The 23,896-nt window shown below is 36.6% G+C and overlaps 1 protein-coding gene across 1 annotated transcript; it reads left to right on the top strand.

The window, feature by feature from the left end:
- Positions 1 to 4,015: 4,015 nt before the first annotated feature.
- On the top strand, positions 4,016 to 22,720 carry LOC146740899 (uncharacterized). The gene is made up of 16 exons (XM_085501889.1): positions 4,016 to 4,246; positions 5,154 to 5,355; positions 7,477 to 7,845; positions 8,455 to 8,742; positions 9,043 to 12,985; positions 13,491 to 13,634; positions 13,905 to 14,035; positions 15,002 to 15,073; positions 15,191 to 15,286; positions 16,183 to 16,271; positions 16,673 to 16,775; positions 16,942 to 17,044; positions 19,606 to 19,713; positions 20,704 to 20,799; positions 21,554 to 21,652; positions 21,849 to 22,720. Exons 2-16 carry the CDS (start codon positions 5,236 to 5,238, stop codon positions 22,076 to 22,078), a joined length of 5,991 nt encoding a protein of 1,996 aa, XP_085358015.1. The 5' UTR covers positions 4,016 to 4,246; positions 5,154 to 5,235; the 3' UTR covers positions 22,079 to 22,720.
- The last annotated feature ends 1,176 nt before the right edge of the window (positions 22,721 to 23,896 follow it).

Here is a 23,896-nt window from a genome sequence, read left to right as displayed (position 1 = left end):
TATATACATAATGTCACACATGTGCATATGTGTTCATTTGATGAGATATGTATACGGTCGGGTGGTAGCCGAATTTTGAATTCCGTTCAAAAAACATATAGGTATGTACGTTGAACATTATGGGACCATTCCTTATCTATGACATACTCTGATCTTTCAAACTTTTAACTACGAGGACTATGTAATGCGATCATTTGTTAATATATTATACCAGCATTTCAAATGAATACGTCTGATTAACACTTTACTGGAATTAGAAAAAAGGCTACTATTTTTCGCAAAGTACATAGCGTGTAATGAAGAACATTCATGGGTATTTCGGGCTCACAAGAGAAGCATGAGAACATATTCTTCCAGAATTACGCAGACGCCACCAAGCAAATGGCTGCCATTGCAGTGGTCGCTCGTGGACCCGAAGAATTAGGCGATCTCCGAAACGCAAACGGGCGAAAGCGCTAGCCGCCGCCCGTGATTTTTCTTAAAAGACGATTTTATATCCACATTATCTTTTAACAAGAAACTATTTGAACTTGTAACGCCGAAAAACAGGTGCTAGTTTTCAATGTATTTACAATCGATGCATGCTAGTTCTAGGACTGGGTATCATTACATTGATTCATGGTTGCAAATATAGCATTTCAGATGATTTATGCGTCTCAGAACTACCTTCGAAATAAAGTGGGTATACTATAAAACAGTCACTTTTAAGGCGAGTATCCCACTTGATTCTGACCAGAGCAATCCGTACTAAATTTTAGTTACGTTTTACATTTGATAACAAGATTGTGTGTGTCACAGCTAGTGAATACTTATACTTTGTCTATGAAACGGGTGAGATTCCCACTACTGAACGGAATACTAATTGAAGTTATATGTGTTATGTATCACACCATGATGCGTCGTATTATTATAGGGTGACAACATTCACATAACCGCTTTAGTTCTCATTTCATTTTGAAAATGAAATATCATTCTGTTCTGGATCTGGATAGTGTAAAATCGCATTATACTGAACACTTGAGAATGCAAATTTGCATTTTGTGGCGGCTCAATAAACTTTTTGAGATCGTAACTTTGTCCAAAAAAATTGGACAATGAAGTGTTCTGTTAAATCCAGTATGTAGATGAAAGCAAGAATGGGTCTTGGACAAATTTAAGCAAACGCCGGGGTGTCACTGTAAAGTCCATACACTTTATTTGTAATCAACTTAGAGCATGTATTGTGCCCGGGCTGTGCGTATCATTGCGAATACTGTCTCAGCAATGTTCTGGGCTTAAGCACAGTCCCCATGACAGGGGGACTGTGGCTTGGGGAATCAGGGTTCGACGTGATTGGTGCATAGTAGTATTTGTGGTTATATTTGAATGTCATCTCGTGGTTATTACATTATTATTGCTCCAGTTTACAGTAAAACGTCCCGCGTTATTGACTTATTATTTGTTAGTAGTTGAAGGTGTGTAGCTGTAATACCTATTCCTTTTTTTGTAAATCGGCGGTCTATATATTACCTATTCAAATACATTTCTTACCGATATACCCACATTTGCCCCAGCACTTTATATACCTACCGACCACATCAACACACCCTCGACCTTTTATTTATTACATATTCAGAAATTGCCCTGAGCAAATTTATATTCCAATGAACTGACATTTACCACGGCTGCAACTAGTTACATCATTCCGGCATATACACGAATCATATTGCAAGCTAATGCTGGGTTCGGAGGAGTTGGATTTGTTGCGAGCAAGCCTTACAGTGCAGTAAAATGCTGGTAAAGGTGGTGATTTTCATATTTGAAGTGAACATCCCGGGTCCCCGTTGAAGCACTACTTTGAGCAATACCATTCACAAGAATTATAGATTACTGTCGACAGAGTCTCACTTTGAACCAGCTTTCAGACGAGGTTTTGAATCGACCTGTCGCTTATTTGCTACACTGGTAGTATTCATGGGAGAGGCTGTTTTTTCCTAATCTGGCCAAGTATGATATAAAGTTGTGTTTTGTATCACTACAATTTTCTATGCTGCTTTTGGCTGATACTACTTCTAGCTCGCCTGCAACGGGTATGATGTCCACGACAAAATTTGACTGACGATCATCGATGCGGCAGATCTCAATTAGGGTACCGGCTCTGCCGAGTGACCCCCGGACCCTGTACAGACTGTTCCCCGGTACACGCGTGTGGTCCATTGCCTCTAAGCTACAATTAAAAGTACTTTATTATCCTAACTACCATTTTGTACCGAATGCAGCGCGAATGTTTCTTAGATGCGTTTTCTGATTGCGTTTGGATAGTGGCGCTTTTCTCTGCAAACTGTATCATCGTTTCAGTTGGCGGATTAAAAGACTTTGGTTTCAGGGTAGGTATTGTCCATTTAACTTGCTGAAATTATTCTAGAACATGGTGTGGTTGCTACAGAAATATCTTAGTCTCATGCCCGGTTCTGTTAGATATTCTTGTTGAAAAAGCATACATTTCCCTCGTCCTGGCAAAAACAGGGTCGCCGAACCACGAATAAGGGATCATGATTTTTTGTTTAATGTCACAATATACAATGCACGTGCTAGTAGTTTATGATGCGAGTGATCCCGACTAGAAATGCAGTTATCACAACGTTACACATTTACCCGTCTTTCCCTGATGTCTGATTTGAGCACAGGGTTCGAAATTAACAGAAGCGTATCACGGGAGGCAAATGTTGTTGCTTTGCCGCCCTTCAAAATGTTTAAATATTCCTTAACTCTGTACCAGTGGCGGCAACACGCGAGGGGGGGGGGTGCCCTCGTCGCCTCTCCAAAATCAAGCTGAAACCCTTTATGTCAGCAAATTTTGCCCCTCAAAATACAGGATATAGCGTTTCAGAGTGTCTAGATTTCAAACTTTTAAAAGGGAAGCATGCCCCAGACTCCCTAATAAGGTCGCTTTTTCGGCGCGAGGCTAGTGATCAGATCTCGCCCCTCCATGTAAAATTCCGTGCCGCCGCCTTATACGTGTGCTGCAATACGGAAAAATCCGTATTATGAGTGGTTTTCAAACAGAAAGTCATGTCTGCCTACAAAAAAAAAAAAAGAAAAAAAAAGAGTATATTTGTTTTTCAATCGCAATGTCTTAATTCTTATGTGCATCTCCCAGGTGAATTCCCGATATGAATTAGTATCCAATCATACGTTCCGACCTCCTTCGCAAATAGAGGTTTTACTTTTGATTAGTATGAACATGCAGTGGAATGGCTTATTTATTGCAAATGTTTGTATGCATTTAGCGTTTTTTTTTTTCAAAAAACACTATTGAGCATAGGTACTCCAATTCGAGTGCCTCCCCTGTTTTGTATTTACAAATAAAATGTTAAGCATGACAAAAATTATGCGTTTGGTAAAGTGTTGCTGGACGTTGATTAACATTTTTGTGGCGCTGTATTTTTTTTAATCGAAGACGCGCATGCGCATAGTTGTTAAGCTTTTAAAATGGCGGTGTCGAGCGCGAGTTGTGAACTGGTTGCTGGTAGACTAAGAAGTCGTTGTCAGACGGATCAAGGCCGAAATACCCGTTTTAATGTGGCCGAAGAGTATATCCAAAAAGGAATAGACCAGCCTGGGTTTTACAAACACATGGTTTTGTGGAAAGGTGATTATATTCAAATTGTCTTCTCGTGTGATTTGTGGCGCTGATTTTCTGGGTAACTACAGTGTGGTTTCAGCAGTGTGGCTTTATTACTTGAATTGATCATTTTCAGATTTGCGGGCATGGACATCATCATTTGTAGGTCAACAGTAATCTAGCTTTGTGAAAGTATTTCGGTGCCATCCATGCTTATAAAGCAATCAACTTTTCAGATAAAACATTGACGCCACTGAAAAGTGGTGGCATGTGAAATCTTGGGTAGCCACGCCCACACGTTGCATTGCAAGTTGGCAGCAAGTTTACTAATACTCCGGTGTTGTACCGACTTCGCGTTTAATTGAGAACACTCATATAATATAATATTTGTCGCTGAACAATTGAACATGCAATTCAATTGCCTTACTGGAAATATAAAAGCTGTCGAAATCCAATGTGATGATGTATTTTGACTGTTTTATTTTCAGGAAGAGGTGTATTTGCTGCAAAGAATTTTACAAAAGGTGATTTCCTTTTAGAATATCATGGTGAGCTATTAACTGGAAGGGAGGGTGAAAGACGTGAAGACAGCAAGGAAAGTGTATTTCGTTACTTTTTCAAGCATAAAGGAAAAAGCTATTGGTTAGTATTTTCTATTAATATTTTGGCACGTTTGCCATTTTATTTTTTGACTAAGGTTTCCATCCATTTGTTGAAATTACTACCCAGAATGCTTTTTGCCTATCCCCCGCTGTTGCAATAGCATTTGTAATTCATGCATAGAAAATTCATAGAGATGACCCATAACTGTTCACATCATTTTTTTCTATCAGTCTCAAGTTTCCTTGCATCTTAGACTGGTATTTGTAGTGACAAGTGATGCAAAATTTGATAATTTTTGTTTGTTTTGGTATACCTTAATTTGTTACAGATAAAATTTTCAGGAAAATAAATATTTTTCTGGAAAATTTACCAATTGCAGCTTCCTCGGGTTGGAGCTTGAGCATGATAGAAGATTTCTGAGAATATCTATAAGTCAATATACATTATGAATGGTAATTTAATCTGACAGCCCTTTACATAATAAATACTGTTGGTTACTAGTATAAAGAATTAGTATTAACTTCAGAGTAAGATGTACATTTGTAGAGCTATGTAATTTGTTTTTAACAATGGGCAATACTGTTTGTTTCTACCTGACAAAAGAAGTATTGTTGTCTATAAATAGTAAAATTGATGAAAGTTCCAATATATTTTTAAAACCATTCATGACCGCTCAAGAACATTATTACCCTTATTATTACCATTATTACCAGGTATATTATTATTATTATTATCTTTTGTATTAACTCTAGGGAATGTAAATATTTGTTTCAAATTTTGCTACTGACCCCATGTTTTATTTTTCATATGACCATGTCCATTTTGTTTTAGAATGTTATTAATCATAATCATGTATGTAAAGCTGACTACAAGAATAAGTTTGTAAAGCACTATATAGGCTTGAAAGGTTATATAAACTCAAACTTGGTTAAAATTTGTTTTTTAGTGTTGATGCAACTGATGAACCTTCAAAAGGTCCTAAATATGGACGATTGGTTAATCATGAAAGAAAGCACCCAAATTCAAGAATGCAAGTAATAGAACTAAGGAGTCGCCCATACCTAGCATTGTTTGCAATCAAAGACATTGACGTTGATGAAGAGATTCTTTATAATTATGGACCAACTAGATTACCTTGGGAAGTTAAGGTAAATATCTATACTCTTACTGGAATTAGCTGGATGTCTGAAATACTGGCAGCCACTTTTTTGCTGTAAAAGGCGTTGCAGTGGTACTTACAGTGGTACTTACACTTAACTACTGTTGAGATATAGTTACACAATCATATATTGTAGATGATATTGGCTACAATGAAAGTTTTGTTTACTTGATAGTTTGTACATATTTGTACATATATTGACTGGGAAATGTTGTTGAGATTCTTTCTTGGTTGGAAGATTGTGTTTTCAGTTTTGATCATCTGTGTGTGAACTTCATTTCCTATAAATAGTATAGTAGAAAAAAAAATGTTTTGCTTCATGTAAATTTGACTATGTAATTCTGTTCCTAAAACATTTGGTCAACCTCTATGAATTAGCTTCACTCATGATGGCCTATAAAAACCACTTTACTAACTCAAAATTAATTAAATAATCTGCGTTTTATTAGGCCTTGTTGAACAAATTCCAAAATAGGGACTTGTGTTTTGGTTCCGTCTGTGTATATGTGTATATGTTCATTCATTGACAAGTCATAATGAAATACATATGCGTAGGATTTGTTTGTCATTTTGTTGATCTTGATTGACTAGCAGCCATTTCTGTCTCAAAAGAGGTGTTACCCAGACATGCCTATGTTGATTTTGTTCAAACTTGGTATGAACATCAGGTGACTGATGCACATTATGATAGTTTCATGGTTTGATTCAAATGGCTGACTGGTCTTCATTTCTCCAAGATATTTTTTGTTCAAATTTAGTACAAACGCAAGACGAATGTTGTTTTTTGAAATTATGACTGACTAGCATCCTTTTCCAAAAACAATAAAATTTCAAAAATTTGTACTTGCCATTGTCATTGTTTCTCAGGGATGCCTTTGCTGATTTCATTTACTCCTTGCATGATCACTTTATTTTGTTTTGTTGATTCAGAATGGCCAACTGGTGATTATTTTAGTCCAATAACACACCAAAAATCAACATTTCAACAATTTTGTTGAAAATCATTACAAAGACAATACATTACACAAGTTGATTTATTTTGTTTTTGTTTCAATGACTTTTGAGTGACTAGTATATATTTTTGTTCCCTCACACGCTCGTAAACTGTTTCTCAGGCATGTCTGGGTCAGTTTTATTCAAACTTGAGAACATGACACTATCACGTGTGAATCTGTTTGGTGATTTGCTTCAATCTGGCAGCTATGCTTTTTTTTTTCATAGTTTCATAAATATGCTTTATGCTTTAACAGATTTTGGTATGTAAAACATATATGTTTTGTTTTGCTATTTGATTCAAAATGTCCAACTGTATTATGTGTGGATTATGTGGATTTTTTCATAGGAGGTGTCACTTTGACTGAACAAAACATGAATATGATGCCATTTGATGTAACACCATATTTTAACATGCTGAATAATCTCCTAACATTTATTGTAATTTCTCTACATTTTCATTGTTTATATTTAATGCGGTCACTAAAAACTGAGCAGGGACTAGGGCATTGACAGTGACTTGTTTTGTAAATTTGTTATTTGCTTGACAGTGGTGGTATTTTGACTTGTTTGTCATATCAAAACATCAAAATGTTTTGTTGTTTTCAGAGCATTATTGGTGATTTTTTCTTGAAGTTTAGGTAATTTTCTGTTCTGGTTCCTCCTTGTCTTTCTTTGCATAATTCTCTGCCTTCATTGACCATTCTCAATATTTGGCCAAAACTGCCCATATTTTCTATCTTTTCAATATTATTAAATATTTAATCTGTATTATATCTACACAGTTGGATTTTTTATGTTTTGGCTTTTGGGTAGCTTTTTGTTTTGAGAATAATGTGCAAAATAGTATTCATATCAGCTGGTGTAGATTAGTGTCAGCAGTAACACAGAAGACACATGTGTCTGTACCTGAGAGAAGTGACAAACATAAATATCATGCATCTAATTAGTATATGCTTTTGTAATCTTGTAATCTCCCTGAATAAGTTGGGAAAAACAAGTCTTTAGGTACTATTTGCAATACACTTAGTTCCTGGTGTACAGTTATAATTATCAATGCACTATTGCAAGATGTATGCTTAACCTAAATCACATTGGATTATTTCTTTATCTATAGAAAAAAGTTCCTGGTGGTGGAAACAAACAATCAGAATCATGTGTCATGAACAGTAATGCCTTACTTGCTTGTGTTGAGCTTGATGGCTGTAACACTGAACCTGAATCATATGTCACCCACAATGCCAGTAGTGAACCACATGTTGACTGCAGCACTGAACCAGAATCACACGGCACCTACAATGCGAGTTGTGAACAAGATTGTTGCAATACAGAACCAGAATCACATGTCAACCACAATGCTAGTAGTGAACCTGTTGACTGCAGCACTGAACCAGAATCACATATTACCCACAATGCCAGTAGTGAACCTGTTGACTACAACACTGAACGAGAATCACATGTCGCCCACAATGCCAGTAGTGAACCTGTTGACTACAACACTGAACCAGAATCACATGTCACCCACAATGCCAGTAGTAAACCTGTTGACTGCAACACTGAATCGGAATCACATGTTAACCACCATGCCAGTTGTGGACCTGTTGACTTCAACACTGAACCAGAATCACATGTTACCCACAATGCCAGTAGTGAACCTGTTGACTACAACACTGAACCAGAATCACATGTCACCCACAATGCCAGTAGTGAACCTGTTGACTACAACACTGAACCAGAATCACATGTCACCCACAATGCCAGTAGTAAACCTGTTGACTGCAACACAGAATCAGAATCACATGTTAACCACCATGCCAGTTGTGAACCTGTTGACTGCAATACTGAACCAGAATCACACGGCACCTACAATGCGAGTTGTGAACCAGGTGGTTGCAATGTAGAACCAGAATCACATATTACCCACAAATCCAGTTGTGGACCTGTTGACTTCAACACTGAACCAGAATCACATGTTGCCCACATTGCCAGTAGTGAGCCTGTTGACTTCAACACTGAACGAGAATCACATGTTACCCACAATGCCAGTAGTGAACCTGTTGACTGCAACACTGAACCAGAATCACATTTCACACAGATTGACAGAAGTAAACCAGATAGTTGCAACTCAGAACCAGAAGCATGTCTATTGCCTGCCAGGTTTGAGCCAGAAGGTGATATCGTGAATCTTGAATCGTATATTGCACATGGTTCGGATGGTGGCTGCGTGAGACCAAAATCGTGTATAATACAGAATAGTGTGCTACCTGTCAGAACTGAACCAGATAGTGGCAATTTGAATTCAGGATCATTCATTTTACAGAACAGTATTTTACCTGCCAGAAGTGAACCAGATGGTGGCAACTTGAAACCAGAATCATGTTTGGTACATAATGATGCCAAAGCCGGTTGTGAGCCTGTTGACTTCAACACTGAACCAGAATCACATGATACCCACAATGCCAGTAGTAAACCTGTTGACTGCAACACAGAATCAGAATCACATGTTAACCACCATGCCAGTTGTGAATCTGTTGACTTCAACACTGAACCAGAATCACATGTTACCCACATTGCCAGTAGTGAGCCTGTTGACTTCAACACTGAACCAGAATCACATGTTACCCACAATGCCAGTAGTGAACCTGTTGACTGCAACACTGAACCAGAATCACATTTCACACAGATTGACAGAAGTAAACCAGATAGTTGCAACTCAGAACCAGAAGCATGTCTATTGCCTGCCAGGTTTGAGCCAGATGGTGATATCGTGAATCTTGAATCGTATATTGCACATGGTTCGGATGGTGGCTACGTGAGACCAAAATCGTGTATAATACAGAATAGTGTGCTACCTGTCAGAACTGAACCAGATAGTGGCAATTTGAATTCAGGATCATTCATTGTACAGAACAGTATTTTACCTGCCAGAAGTGAACCAGATGGTGGCAACTTGAAACCAGAATCATGTTTGGTACATTATGATGCCAAAGCCAGTTGTGAGCCTGTTGACTTCAACACTGAACCAGAATCACATGTTACCCACAATGCCAGTAGTAAACCTGTTGACTGCAACACAGAATCAGAATCACATGTTAACCACCATGCCAGTTGTGAATCTGTTGACTTCAACACTGAACCAGAATCACATGTTACCCACAAGGCCAGTAGTAAACCTGTTGACTGCAACACTGAACCAGGATCACATGTTACCCACAATGCCAGTAGTGAATCTGTTGACTGCAACACTGAACCAGAATCACTTTTCACGCAGATTGACAGAAGTAAACTTGATAGTTGCAACTCAGAACCAGTAGCATGTCTATTGCCTGCCAGGTTTGAGCCAGATGGTGATATCGTGAATCTTGAATCGTATATTGCACATGGTTCGGATGGTGGCTACGTGAGACCAAAATCGTGTATGATACAGAATAGTGTGCTACCTGTCAGAACTGAACCAGATGGTGGCAATTTGAATTCAGGATCATTCATCTTACAGAACAGTATTTTACCTGCCAGAAGTGAACCAGATGGTGGCAACTTGAAACCAGAATCATGTTTGGTACACAATGATGCCAAAGCCAGTTGTGAACCTGTTGACTTCAACACTGAACCAGAATCACATGTTACCCACAATGCCAGTAGTGAACCTGTTGAATGCAACACTGAACCAGAATCACATGTCACCCACAATGCCAGTAGTGAACCTGTTGACTTCAACACTGAACCAGAGTCACATGTTACCCACAATGCCAGTAGTGAATCTGTTGACTGCAACACTGAACCAGAATCACATTTCACGCAGATTGACAGAAGTAAACTAGGTAGTTGCAACTCAGAACCAGAAGCATGTATATTGCCTGGCAGGTTTGAGCCAGATGGTGGTATCGTGAATCTTGAATCGTATATTGCACATGGTTCGGATGGTGTCTACGTGAGACCAAAATCGTGTATAATACAGAATAGTGTGCTACCTGTCAGAAATGAACCAGATAGTGGCAATTTGAATTCAGGATCATTCATCTTACAGAACAGTATTTTAACTGCCAGAAGTGAACCAGATGGTGGCAACTTGAAACCAGAATCATGTTTGGTACATAATGATGTCAATGGTGGGTCAGATAGAGGCAAGACAAAATCATTAAAAAGAAGAGTCATTTTGCCATTTATAACCTCACCAGAAGAATTTCTCACCCCAGGTTATACTAATTCCTGTAAAAATGTACGTAAATCATCAACCTTGTTTAAAAAATATGATTCAAACATTGTTTTGCAATCAGACTGTGAATCTGACATTTCTGATTCTGAAATTTCTTTTCCATTTCTGCAATCTAAATGGGATAGAAGTAAAAATGTTGTTAAAGTTAGGCCTCTCACACCTGTACAAACTAAGGTTAAAACACATCCTTCAATGGAAGTAAAAACTGCAGCTACTCATGACAATGAAGATGAAAATGATAGTGAAAACTTTGAAGAAGACTATGACGATTCTGATGCTGACCCTACTTATGAACCAAATTCAGATTGTGAGTCGGATGTATCTTTTTCTTGTGAATTAGATATGCATAGTATCAGTGATGTGAAAACTACAGGAAATGACAAGCCATGGATGAAATCTAGCATAAGCCCCAAAGATAAGGCTTGCCAATCAGCTGCTATCTGTCAAAGTAGTGATAATTGTTCCAATAGTATCATTGTTCCTGATCTGTCGGATTGTGAGTCCGTTGAATTCAATACTGTGTCACCATTGTCATCAAAGTTTCATGGGAAAGAAAACAAGAATCATCAAAATACTTCTGCAGGTGAAATGAGCATAGAGTTTGTAAAGTCTTCAGAAAAAAGAAATCTGCCTAGTACATCATCTACTACAAAGAATCTTGAGAATGACATCCAAATCAGTTCTGTGAATCCTTCCTCGGTGCAGGTTCAAACAACAAATAATTCCAATAGGAAAAGAAAATGGGACAAATTTGCTTACTGTGTTTACTGCATGAACAAATATCCAAAGTTACCAAGGCATTTTGAGAATAAACACAGTACAGAGAAAGATGTTGTCTATGCATTAAGTTTCAGAAAGGGAAGTACCGAAAGGAAAATTTTATGGCAGAAACTGACAAATAAAGGCAACCATGCTCATAATGTTGAAATACTTAAAGATGGATATGGCTATATCATACCATACAGAAGACCATCATTTACAGTTCCTGTATCGCAGTATCTCCCTTGTCCTGAATGTTTGGGTTGGTTCATCAAAGCAGAACTGTATAAACACAACAAGATATGTCCTGTCAAACTGTTTGAAAATGCAACACCAAAAATAATTCATCGAAGAATACAACAAGTAGCAGGAATGTTATTACCACATAGTGATAATGTTACAGAGGGTATGGCGGACAGAGTGCTATCTAAAATGACTCAGGATGAAGTGGCAGTAATTGCAAGAAATGATGATCTTATCATAGAATTTGGATCCAGGGAATATATGAAAGTTGGTACAGAATCTGCAAAGATTCAGTACGTGAAGCAGAAAATGAGAGAACTTGCAAAACTTCTAATACAACTTAGAAAGATCAGTAAGAAAAATGCATCCTCCCTAAAAGAATATATTCATCCTTCAAAGTTTGAAATTGTAATCCAGGCAACACAGCAGTTGGCAGACTATAACCTTGACGACAGAGTTCTTGGAAAACCTTCTCTCGCATTAAAGTTGGGTCACTCTCTGAAGAAATGTACTACAATCTGCATGGCTGAGGCAATCAAAAATGAAGACTCTACCAACGAATTAGCAGCTAAGAAATTCCTTAAATTGTGTGAGATACAGTGGGCACAGTCGATAAGTTCACATGCACTTAATACTATGAATGAAAGGAAGAGGAACATGCCAAAATTTCTTCCATTAGTTGAAGATGTTGTGAAGGTAAACATGTATCTGAAAAAGACTGCCACTGATGCTTATAAAGATCTACAAGAAGATACAACCACATCAACCTGGAAGAATTTGAGCGAGATAACGTTAGCCCAATTGATTTTATTCAATAGGAGGAGGAGTGGGGAAATGGAAAGAATGCTTCTAGAAGATTTTAAAGAAGTAAGAGGAGTCAATCAAGAAGCTGGTTCATCTTTGACAAGTTGGGAGCAAAATCTGTGTCGTTTGATTGATAGAGTTGAAATAAAAGGCAAAAGAGGAAGAAATGTGCCTGTTCTATTAACCAAGGATCACTGTAATCAGATAAAATTACTTATCGAAAAAAGAAAAGCTGTTGAAGTCAATGTGGCAAATCCATACATTTTTGCGTGTTTACAAAACTCACTGCGCCCAGTACGTGCAACAGTATGCCTGAGAAAGTTTGTAACAAAATGTGGCATTGAACATGCTGAACGGTTCACCTCTACAAATTTAAGGAAACAAATTGCTACAATGTCACAAATCTTCAATTTGAAGGACAATGAGCAAGACATCCTTGCTGGATTTTTGGGACATGACATAAGAGTCCATCGAGAGTTTTACAGACTTCCACAGAATACATTACAAATTGCAAAGGTCAGCAGAATTCTGATGGCATTTGAGAAAGGAAATATTGGAGAATTCAAGAACAAAGGACTTGATGAAATAGAAATCAACATAGATGGTGAGTAGTGTTTTATCCCATGATAAATTCTGCGTTTCACTGCTATGACACTCCAACTATTGTTTTTACTCAATCATCGTCACCTTCTTTAGTTGTATGTCAAATATGGAACTAGCATATAGGCTGGTCACCTTTCCCTAAATTGAAATGCCTGAATTTGTTGATGGAATTTCAATCAATGATTATGGGGAATTGCTATTAGTATCAAATATACACTAGCCAACGATTATCAGTATTTGCTGACACTGTTAAAGATAATAACAAAAATTGTCCCCTTGTATATGCCAGCAGAAAAACCTGAATGACCGATAGAATGAACAGTCTATTGTGTATTGATATTAGGTTAGTATTTGTTCAGGAAATAGTTTTTATCAATGACACTGAACAATCTTTGCAGTAGTTATGCTGTAATCTCTTTGAGCACTGTCTTAGGACGAGAATTGAAATAAGTCGTATGATATTTGTCATTTGGCTTACTAACTTTTCAAAATTGTGTGAATTATAGATGAATGTGAGAATGAAGACCTACTGAATACTGGTAATATCATTGAAGATGAGGAATTTCAAGAAATGAATAATAATAATACAGATATAAATGGAAAACTACAAGACAAATGTATGCATATTGATGATGAAGATGTTTCTAAAGGTTTGTTCATATATTTAGTGTTCAGTTTAATTCACCATTTCCTAAGGCACTTGGTGTTCAGTATTTACATGCACTTAATACTATGAATGAAAGGAAGAGGAACATGCCAAAATTTCTTCCATTAGTTGAAGATGTTGTGAAGGTAAACATGCGTATCTGAAAAAGACTGCCACTGATGCTTATACAGATCTACAAGATACAACCACATCAACCTGATAGAAAAAGTATTTATTGTAATAGGGTTTTTGAATGGTTTATGTTGTTTTACAGGTGATGTAGATACAATGAAAGTAGGGCCCTACTCGATAATGAAGAACAGTATATTGGACCTGGGCCATAAAAAACAGCTGTCAGATGATATTGTGAACTCTGCTATTTATATTGCCACAAGAGAGAAAAAGGTATTTATTTTATGTTGAAAGGTTCTGAACAGGTGGAATGGTGATGGCTGAATTGGGAAGCTGAGTTTAAGATTTAATTGCATACTGAATGATAAAGATTTTGGTAAACTTTTACTTATTGCTGCTCAATGGAAAGAAATCTTGTTTTTCTTGTAGATATTCTGGTACAGGGTATCCCTGACCCTGACAGTGATAATTTGTTCAAAATTGATAGACTTTGTTCACATATCAATGTCACTTTCAATCAAACTTAAATTGGTATGATAACATGTTTGGTTGTATTTTCCCCAATATTGCTTTTGTAATTTGATATTTGACTGGTTACCATTGGTATTTGTGTTATTTAGTCTGTGTTTGTTTATGATGATTGTGGAGTGTGGGTCTCTCTGATTCTCTTTTCTGTCAACATAACAGCATGGCAGATTAATGGAGGGGATGGGAGGGGGGGTCTCTGATTCACAACTTCTTTGTTGACCTGACCTCAATGGGAATGCCTTAGATATATAATGATCATCAATGAGATTAAAAAAGTGTTTAACATTTGACACTCATTCATTTATAAGTCACTTGAGTAACTACTATAATCTGTTAATAATTTGTGCTACTATTTAAAGATGCATTCTGATTGACCATTCTCTATGAAAGTTTGTCAGGTCTGTGTTGAGCATTCACAATCGGACGAAATGAATTTTATTTATTTAGATTGAGTTATTTATGCACTGTTCATCACTTTCTGATGCTATCTGACGTGAATATTATGTAAAATACAGTGTATATGTATTGAAATATATTTTTTTCATTAGTGCATAATATCCAAAGTGTAGTGCACTTCAACAGTTTTTTAGTACTTATTTCCTCCATTGGTGTCTGCTGTTATGCTTTGTTGCCACAGGTTATTCATTGCTTATCATTAAACATAATCTCCTTTATTTCATTGCTGACAATGTAATTTTATATTGTTTTCAGGCCATTCTTTTTTTTGACCACAATTTAATGACATCTATTTGTTTGAAGGGTGAAATGGCCAAACCAAAAAAGGTAATTATCATTTAATATTTTCCAGACTAGTCAGCTAGTGGAAATTTGTTTCTTCCATTTAGCAACAATTGTTACTAGTCATGTGTATTATTACTAATGCATACAATGTATTTACAGATAAATCTTTCCAAGTATGAGATGGTAATAGGTGCTATGTTTGAAGGTGGAGAAACAACTAATTCTGGCATAATAAATGGACATTGGACACTTGTGGTAAGTTGTAAAATACTGTAAATAATTCAGGCACCATTTTCAATTTTACAGTTGACTCTAAAATTCTTGTATAATTGTTTTCTATTTCCTTTGCATTAATCCATCAGTACTGAACAATTTTATTAGTCCCCGTTCGGATGATCCGTGCGTCCGTCCGGAGTCATATCTCAGAATCCCTTTGGACCGATTATGTTAATTCTTTGCATGTGCCTAGTATCTTATGTGGGACATATGCACATGCAGTGGTTCAGCGATTCGATTCAAAATGACCGACTAGCAGCCATCTTGTTTTTTGAAAATTTTGTATTTTGGACATGCTTTGTCAGTTGTCATTCAAACTTGGTACATAGATTATACATGCTAAGATACATGTCCATGATGATTTATTTTGCAATTGGATGAATTGAATTTTGCATCTTGTTTTTTTTTTTTTTATGTGGTATCTTGGATGTGCTCTGTCAGTTTTCATTCAAATTTGGCACATACATTTACCTTATACATGTTAGGATGCATGTCCATGACAAATTGTGACAGCCATTTGACTTTTTGGCCTTACTACTATATTTCCACAATTTATGTACCATTTTCATTCGTATTGGCACATACATCGTACATATCAAGTGTGTTTCATAATCAGATCAAAGATGGCAGAATAACGGCTGTTTTTATTTTTGGCCATATTACTACTACACGGAACACGTGTTTTGATGTAAATAAACAATCTGTTGTATACACCACTTGGAACTCAAGTTTCAAGGACACGCTCGCGACAACCCCTCCGCTTTAATATGACAAGCACAAAGAAAACTTTCAAATATTTAACGGGGACTGTGTCATTTTCAATGACTAGTTTATTTCTGTCCAATATGAGAATTGATTTTTGTAATGCTTTACAGGTGGTTAAGCAAAAAAGTCATGAAATAATATATCTGAATTCTACTGGTGAAAGTAAAGAGACAATGGTGACAATTCAGCAGAATTGGAAGTAAGTAGGAAGAGTTCAATTATAATTTATTTTTTTCTGTTTTTGCATAATTTTGTAGATTTTTAATTTAACTCAAAGTTCTGGGATATACTGTAGTATGAGAAATAGGTAGTTATTGTTTGAACATAACTATGTCCCCAAGAGTGTTTTGTTGCTATAACAAAATATTACATACCCCGGTACATGTAGTTGTGGAGCAAATTACCAAGAATTGGATAAGGTTGAATCCATATGCACTCCTACTTCAAGTATTATTCTTGATACAAGTGTTTGCTATAAATTATCAGTAGGATCCTGTGCCACCTACGTGCCATAGTTTACTTACCGTAACACAAAAAATGCACCTAACTCTTGCCCAAGATTTTTCATTTTCAACAACTAAAATATCTGTTATCTTTTAGTAATTATGCAAGTAAGAAGGGTGAAGTCAGTACTTATACTATATTGAAAGTGGATCATACAATGCAAGATGATGCTGTATCATGTGGTGTGTTAGTCATCAAGGTAATTATGGACTTTCAGCTGCATTTAAAATTAAAATAGTGATATATTAAATGTCAGTGAAAATAAATGGTTTTACAGTACTTTCTCAATGTATGTATCATATATCAGGCCGTTGTATCGACAGCAATGTTTATTTTATTGCTGATAATGTCATAATACTTTTCAGTTTGCAGAGCAGTTTGCTAATGGACAGTCTACAAAATTAATGTATGACATGGACAATATAGTGCAATTTAGAGAAGATATATCACGTTGTATTGTAGAAGCAGGTAAGCTGCCATTTTTAGACATAATGAGAGACATTTTACAGTTCCCAGTCATGGCTGTACTTATTTCACTCAAATTCTGTATGATCATCTCACAAAGTTTTTTTTTTCATGATGTGATTAACATTGTCTGACTGGCAACAGTTTTATTTCTGAAGTGAGCTTATTAGTCCCCGTTCGAACGTAGTCCGAAAACGGGGACTTATGTTTTGCCCTGTGTGCGTCCGTGCGTGCGTCCGTGATCACCTGTATCTCGAACATGCATGGGCCGATTAAGTTCAAACTTCACTCATACATCACACATTATATGGGACATATGCACATGCATTTTTTTCATGATTCGATAACGATGGCCGAATAGCGGCCATTTTAAGGCCGAAAATGCATCAAAATCAGACATTTTCACCATTCCGGACCCGGATCTCAGTTATGCATGGACGTATTTCGTTCAAATTTGGTACATACATTAAACATAATAGGACCTTGATGCACGTCATATTTTTTGGGGGGGATCGGGTTTGAAATGGCCAACTGGCGGCCAATTTGTTTTAAAGAATTCAGTTCTGGATCCGTATCTGAGACATGCTTGGATTGATCGAGTTCAAACTTCACACACACAAGGTACATCATGTCACAAATATGTATGTGCATTTGTTTCATGATCTCATTAACGATAGCCAAATGGCGGCCGCTTTAAGGCCGAAAATGCATTGAAATCGCACATTTTCACCATTCCGGACCCGGATCTCAGTTATGCACGGACGGATTTCAGTCAAATTTGGTACATACATTAAACATAATAGGACCTTGATGCACGTTATTTTTTTTCTGGATCAAGTTCGAAATGGCCGACTGGCGGCCATTTTGTTTTAAAGAATTCAGTTCTGGATCCGTATCTGAGACATGTCTGGATTGATCAAGTTCAAACTTCACACACACAAGGTACATCATGTCACAAATATGTATGTGTATTTGTTTCATGATTTCATTAACGATAGCCAAATGGCGGCCGCTTTAAGGTTGAAATCGCACATTTTCACCATTCCGAACCCGGATCTCAGTTATGCATGGACGGATTTTGTTCAAATTTGGTACATACATTAAACATAATAGGACCTTGATGCACGTCTTTTTTTTTTTTTTTCGGATCAAGTTCAAAATGGCCGACTGGTGGCCATTTTGTTTTAAAGAATTCAGTTCTGGATCCGTATCCAAGACATGTCTGGATTGATCAAGTTCAAACTTCACACACACATGATACATCATGTCACAAATAGATATGTGCGTTTGTTTCATGATCCGCTTAACAATAGCTGAATGATGGCCATTTTAAGGCCGAAAATGCATCAAAATCATGTATTTTCCCAATTCCAGAACCGGATCTCAGTCATGCATGGATGGATTTTGTTCAATGTGTTGTACATATGCAGGTGCATTTCGGTCATGATCTGCTTTGAATGTATATGTCACTTATGTCACTCAAATCACAGGGAGCCCAGGAACTATAATCAACTGTAGTACGCGGTGTTTATGAGCGGGGGGGGGGGGGTTATCGGCTGGTATCGAGTGTAAGAAATAGACAAGGGATGAAGGCTCCAGCCAGCTCACATTTTTTAAACTCGAAAAAACAGACGAAAAGAATAAAAAATAAAATCTAAAAAAAATACCAGGTTGAAGAATATTAGTTGCTCCTTCAAATTTTGCCAAAGCCTTGCCTACATTTTACCGATATCTGCAGAATAAATCAAGAAAACTACACAAATTGACTCCATTTAGGAATTCCTAACGGTTTGCCCGAACGCACGGCAAAGTTTGGAGGCGTGGCCTGTAGCATTTGGCAACAACCAATCACAAGACTGGTTACGAACCAGTTGAGCAAGGCTAACCGAGTCGTGACCTCGATGTGGTTCGTAACTAGTCTTGTGATTGGTTGTTGACAAATGCTGAACAGGCCACGCCTTCAACTGTGCCGCGCGTTCGGGCAAACCGTTAGGAATTCCTAAATGGAGTAAATTTGTGTAGTTTTCTTGATTTATTCTGCAGATATCGGTAAAATGTAGACAAGGCTTTGGCGAAATTTGAAGGAGCAACTAATAATCTTCAACCTGGTATTTTTTTTAGATTTTATTTTTCATTCTTTTCGTCTGTAATTTCGAGTTTAAAAAATGTGAGCTGGCTGGAGCCTTCATCCCTTGTCTATTTCTTACACTAGATACCAGCCGATAACCCCCCCCCCACCCCCCCCCCCACCCCCCCCCCCACCCCCCCCCCCCCCCCCCCGCTCATAGAGACTGCGTATTACAGTTGATTATAGTTCCTGGGCTCCCTGTGCTCAAATATGAACGGAACGGGGACGTGTCATTGACAATGACTTGTTGAATTCTTGAACGTGATTTGATTCATTGGTATTTGGGACAAAGACAGTACTTGAAATAACAACTGAATATAACATCAATTTATCTGTTTAACTGTTTTCCAGACATGCATGGTATAATTTTGTTCAAAATTAATTGCATTTGCCATATTGATTGTTCTGATAAAATTGTATTTTTTTTTATTTTTAGCTTCAGAAGATTCTAAGACGCACATGTCAAAGAGAGCTTCTGTGCATACTCCATCCCTAGAACTTAAGAAGACGGATTTCCTTTTACCTATGAAGAAATCTGTTGAAGGTAATTTTATTTCCCTTACCGTAAGACTAAACTTATTTTTAACTGTAACTAATCTGTGTTCTCAGTTGCAATTTTAACTTGAAACAACTCGTCCAAGAAATATTTTCTAGCACTTTATTAAATAACTGGCCACCGGTTATAAAATAAGTCAGCGGTGAGTCAGCTTTCCTAACACCACTGGTAGCACTTTATTGGTTCAGTGGATAAGGTTCCCACAGGGTCTCCTGAGTGGTCTACAACGAGCTTATTCTCAGATTACCAGGGTCACATTTGGGTGTCTGTGGTTGAGTTAGGGGTTTGCTATCTTAGTTGAATTACCCGGTCAATAGAGTCCTCTAACCATTCCTCCTGTGCGATTACCACTGGTACCAGTGTTAAATCCAAAGTACACCAGTATTATTCCAACTAATAAGCAATGTAGGAATTCATTGACGTTAATGGTCTGGTTCAATCCGCTTTCCTATGGGTGCACCCCTACAATAGTCAAGTGACAGATAAGCTGGTATCGGCTTTCTGTGTCTGGTACACACATTTACAAATCCCCAGTCAATCCTCACTTGTTGGAGTCAGGATTCCAAGTTGGTTCAAAGTGAGTACACCAAAACTATTAAACTCCCAACAATGTTGACAGTGACTTGCTATAAAATGTGTTAAATATCACTCTAGTCAACACAACTGTACAGGCGATTTCTCCTACTCAGTCCTAGTTGGTCACGTAATTTTTAGTCTTTGCAAAGTCATTACTTATTCTGACCAAGTTTTCAGCAAGTTACACTACACACTTGTCATAATAACACTTGTGTACGTTCTCTTCAAGTCTACGGTCACTGCTTTGCTTGTTATCTCTATATCAGTATTTTCCCATCCCATACCTACAGAAATTGTATTCCACCACAATATTTATCATGGGAAATGATAAAATGACAATTAATATTAAACAGCATTAAATTTTCTTTAATTATATTTTTATATCTATTAATTCAAATCTAGATCTTGCTGTGAACAAGACACAAGTTTCTAATAAAAGAACCTCCACATATTCTACCAGTGATTCCTCACCAAAAAAGAAGAAAAAATCAGCGGAAGGTATTGTTTTTATTTTATCTCTTATTAGTTATCGTGTGGTTGATCAGTACCAGATGCTGTAACATTATCAGACAATAACAGGGTAGTGCTTGAGGACAATGCACAAAAAAGATCAGCAATATACCAAATTGTCCGCACTTGTGAAGATTGTTTAAACAACAAATCCATTACTAGTCGTTTAAGTTAGAAAATCCTGGTCTTTTTAATTGCAAAATTACCTATAAACATGTTTTTGTATGCCATTTGTTTGTGAACGTGTTAAAGTCAGGACGCAATAACAACAGAGTTGTTGTCCTTTTTCTTGAGCACATCACTACATTTTGGGCATTATAATTGAAATAATGGATTTCTCGCTGCCATAATGGATGGAAATGGCCTCTTAAATAATGTGTTTTTTCTGCATCTCGCTCATTGAACACATCCCTGTACTAGTACTTGACCTCTTATTGCTAAATAATGTCTGGTAAATGGGTTTTCTGCAGAAAGTATCATTAGTTGTTGCATTCCATCACAAATCTCCTGCTTATAGGAGTAGAGTATTCATGCTTGTTTGGGAGAAATTTCCTGAATAACGTCTTAACTCATAAATTTGAACTGCTCGCAACAAAAAAGTACTTTCTTAGTGAATGTAGACAAAGTATAGTGTGCGAAACCTTCGAGGGTGTCATTCTTTTGGGTTTGTTTTCAGTGCTCCATTACTTGTGATTTCAGCTTCATTTACTAACTGCCTTGATTTGTGTTATTTTTATTCCAGATGTAATTATGTCATCACTGTATAACAAGAGAACTTCCACCGATAACCCTATTCAGTCAGAAACTAAGAAAGCTTATTTACAGAGAGAACCTGATAAAGGTATTATAATTGATTGATTGTATTCCCTTCCTAAGCACGAAGTCGTATATATTTTGCTCTCAGTTAAAAATTAATTTGTCTTGTGGTTTCTACATTGCTTGCTATCATTAAGTCTTGAATACTAGACAGTTTTATTTCCATGCACTAAGTTCTTTTGGACCTCTTTTGGTTTAATTACATTTTCTCTTGTGCTTAGGTGTGAGTGATGGGAAAAAGATGTGGACCACAGAAGAACGGACAATAGTTAAAAACTATTTTATGAGAAATATCAGAATGTTAAAAGTTCCTGGAAAGATTGAATGTACTAACTGTCTGAAAGAGAATCAAGTACTGGCCAGCAGGTCATGGAAAAACATAAAGTATTGTGTGTACAATCTGATAACAACATATAAAAGGCAATCAAAGTCAAAACAGCATTATTCTTAACTCTGGCTACAGGTCTTCTGTATGCCATTTAGTTGGTGGGGGTGGGTTATCAAATACATGCAAGAATGAGTTTCATCTTTCTTACATGTGTCTTGAATGCTTCTGTTAGCATGTGCTTTCATATATGGTTATGGTCAAAACAAGTCAATTTATATTGATCCAGTATAAATTAATTTTGGTTTATGTGCTTGTCTAGATGCACTTCAAATAGAGCAGATAAATTTTCAATTATAGGTAATAACAGTATGCAAGATCAAACTTGTTTGCATATGAATAGATAAACTATGAACATAATTTCAAAGCTTCACAATATGATGAAACCTGGGCTCTAAAAGATGGTTATATCAGTTTCACAAACCTGTATCACACCTTGTTCAACACTTGTTGGGCACACAACAACCCATCCCATCACGCAGCATTGCCATATTTTTAGTGTTTAAGTACGGATGGTTTCATTGTGTGCCCCTCATACATGTATATTAAAACCTGAATATTTGATAATTTGTTGTCGTTCCACCCCCTATCCACCATTGACATTTGCTGTGATGATATCATTTACTTTATGTAACTATTGCTGATTTTTTTAATGTACATGTATTCAGTGTGTACCATTAAGAATAAAAAAAAAGGCATTCAAACAAATTTTATGTTCATTAATGATTTATTATGTAGAGATTATGTTTTAGTTATGTTTGAAACATTCACTTTATATGTGTATAATTTGGAAATTTGAGAATGACTTCAGCCTTGGTAATATGCTAAAAAACAACAGTATTGACTTCTGTGTGAAGCATGTACTAATAAAGTGAGTATGAGGTTACCCTCTCTGTAATGAAAATGTTGGCTGCAATAAATGGAGTCACTTCCTTGTATGGAATATCAATGAAAAAGATGGCAACAATAAATACAGTCCCTTCATTACTTGGAATATTTTGGTTTGGAAAAAATAAAGTCACTTAAATACACTGATTATCAATAGTTAACATTAATATATACAGTCACTTCATTGTATGGAATATCAATTAATATCTTGCGAACACTAAATGCAATTATTTCATTGCATAGAATGTCAATGAATATTTTACGAACAATAATACAGTCATTTCATTGCATAGAATATCAATAAATATTGTGAAATTAATATATACAGTCACTTCATTGCATGGAGAATATGAATGAATATTTTCAGTGGCAGATCTAGAGGGGAGATTCTTGGGGTCATCAGTGAATGCAGACATTTCATTGAATGAAATATCAATGAATATTTTGCCATCAATAAATAAAGTCACTTCTTTTAATGGAGTATCAATGAAAATTTTGACATCAATAAATGCAGTCAATTCATTGCATAGAATATCAATGAATAGTGGCAACAATATATACAGTCACTTCATTACATGGAATATAAAAGGATTGTCTTGCAATAATCATTTCTAATTAAAAAGGAATATAGTGTAATTATTTCTGTTTTAGAAAAAAAAACAATCCAAAAGTCATCGCCTTGAATGGTTTATGTTTGAAACAGTTACCTCTGCTTTAGATGAGCAGTGAAATATCTTGTTTATTTGCATGTTTTCCGAGGACTTGCAACAAGATTATGAGTGACACCCCCTGAAATTTCCTTGTCCTCGCAACAAAATCACAGTCCTCGGAATTTTGTCCTCTGTGGCATAGGAAAAACCAGGTCAGCAAAATTTTGAGATACTCTAAAAATGCGTAAACAGGGCATATCCTTAATAGATTTGATGATATGTTTTTTAATTTTATGGCAGTAGGTACAGGGGAAAATGGTGTCCTCGTATGGGGGGTGCTGTTACC

The sequence above is a fragment of the Saccoglossus kowalevskii genome, chromosome 7, assembly GCF_978046115.1.
Source record: "Saccoglossus kowalevskii chromosome 7, keSacKowa6.1, whole genome shotgun sequence".
NCBI classification, from domain to species: domain Eukaryota; kingdom Metazoa; phylum Hemichordata; class Enteropneusta; family Harrimaniidae; genus Saccoglossus; species Saccoglossus kowalevskii.
The sequence above is the reverse complement of the archived record's forward strand: the minus strand, read 5'-3'. Positions and strand labels throughout refer to the sequence as shown.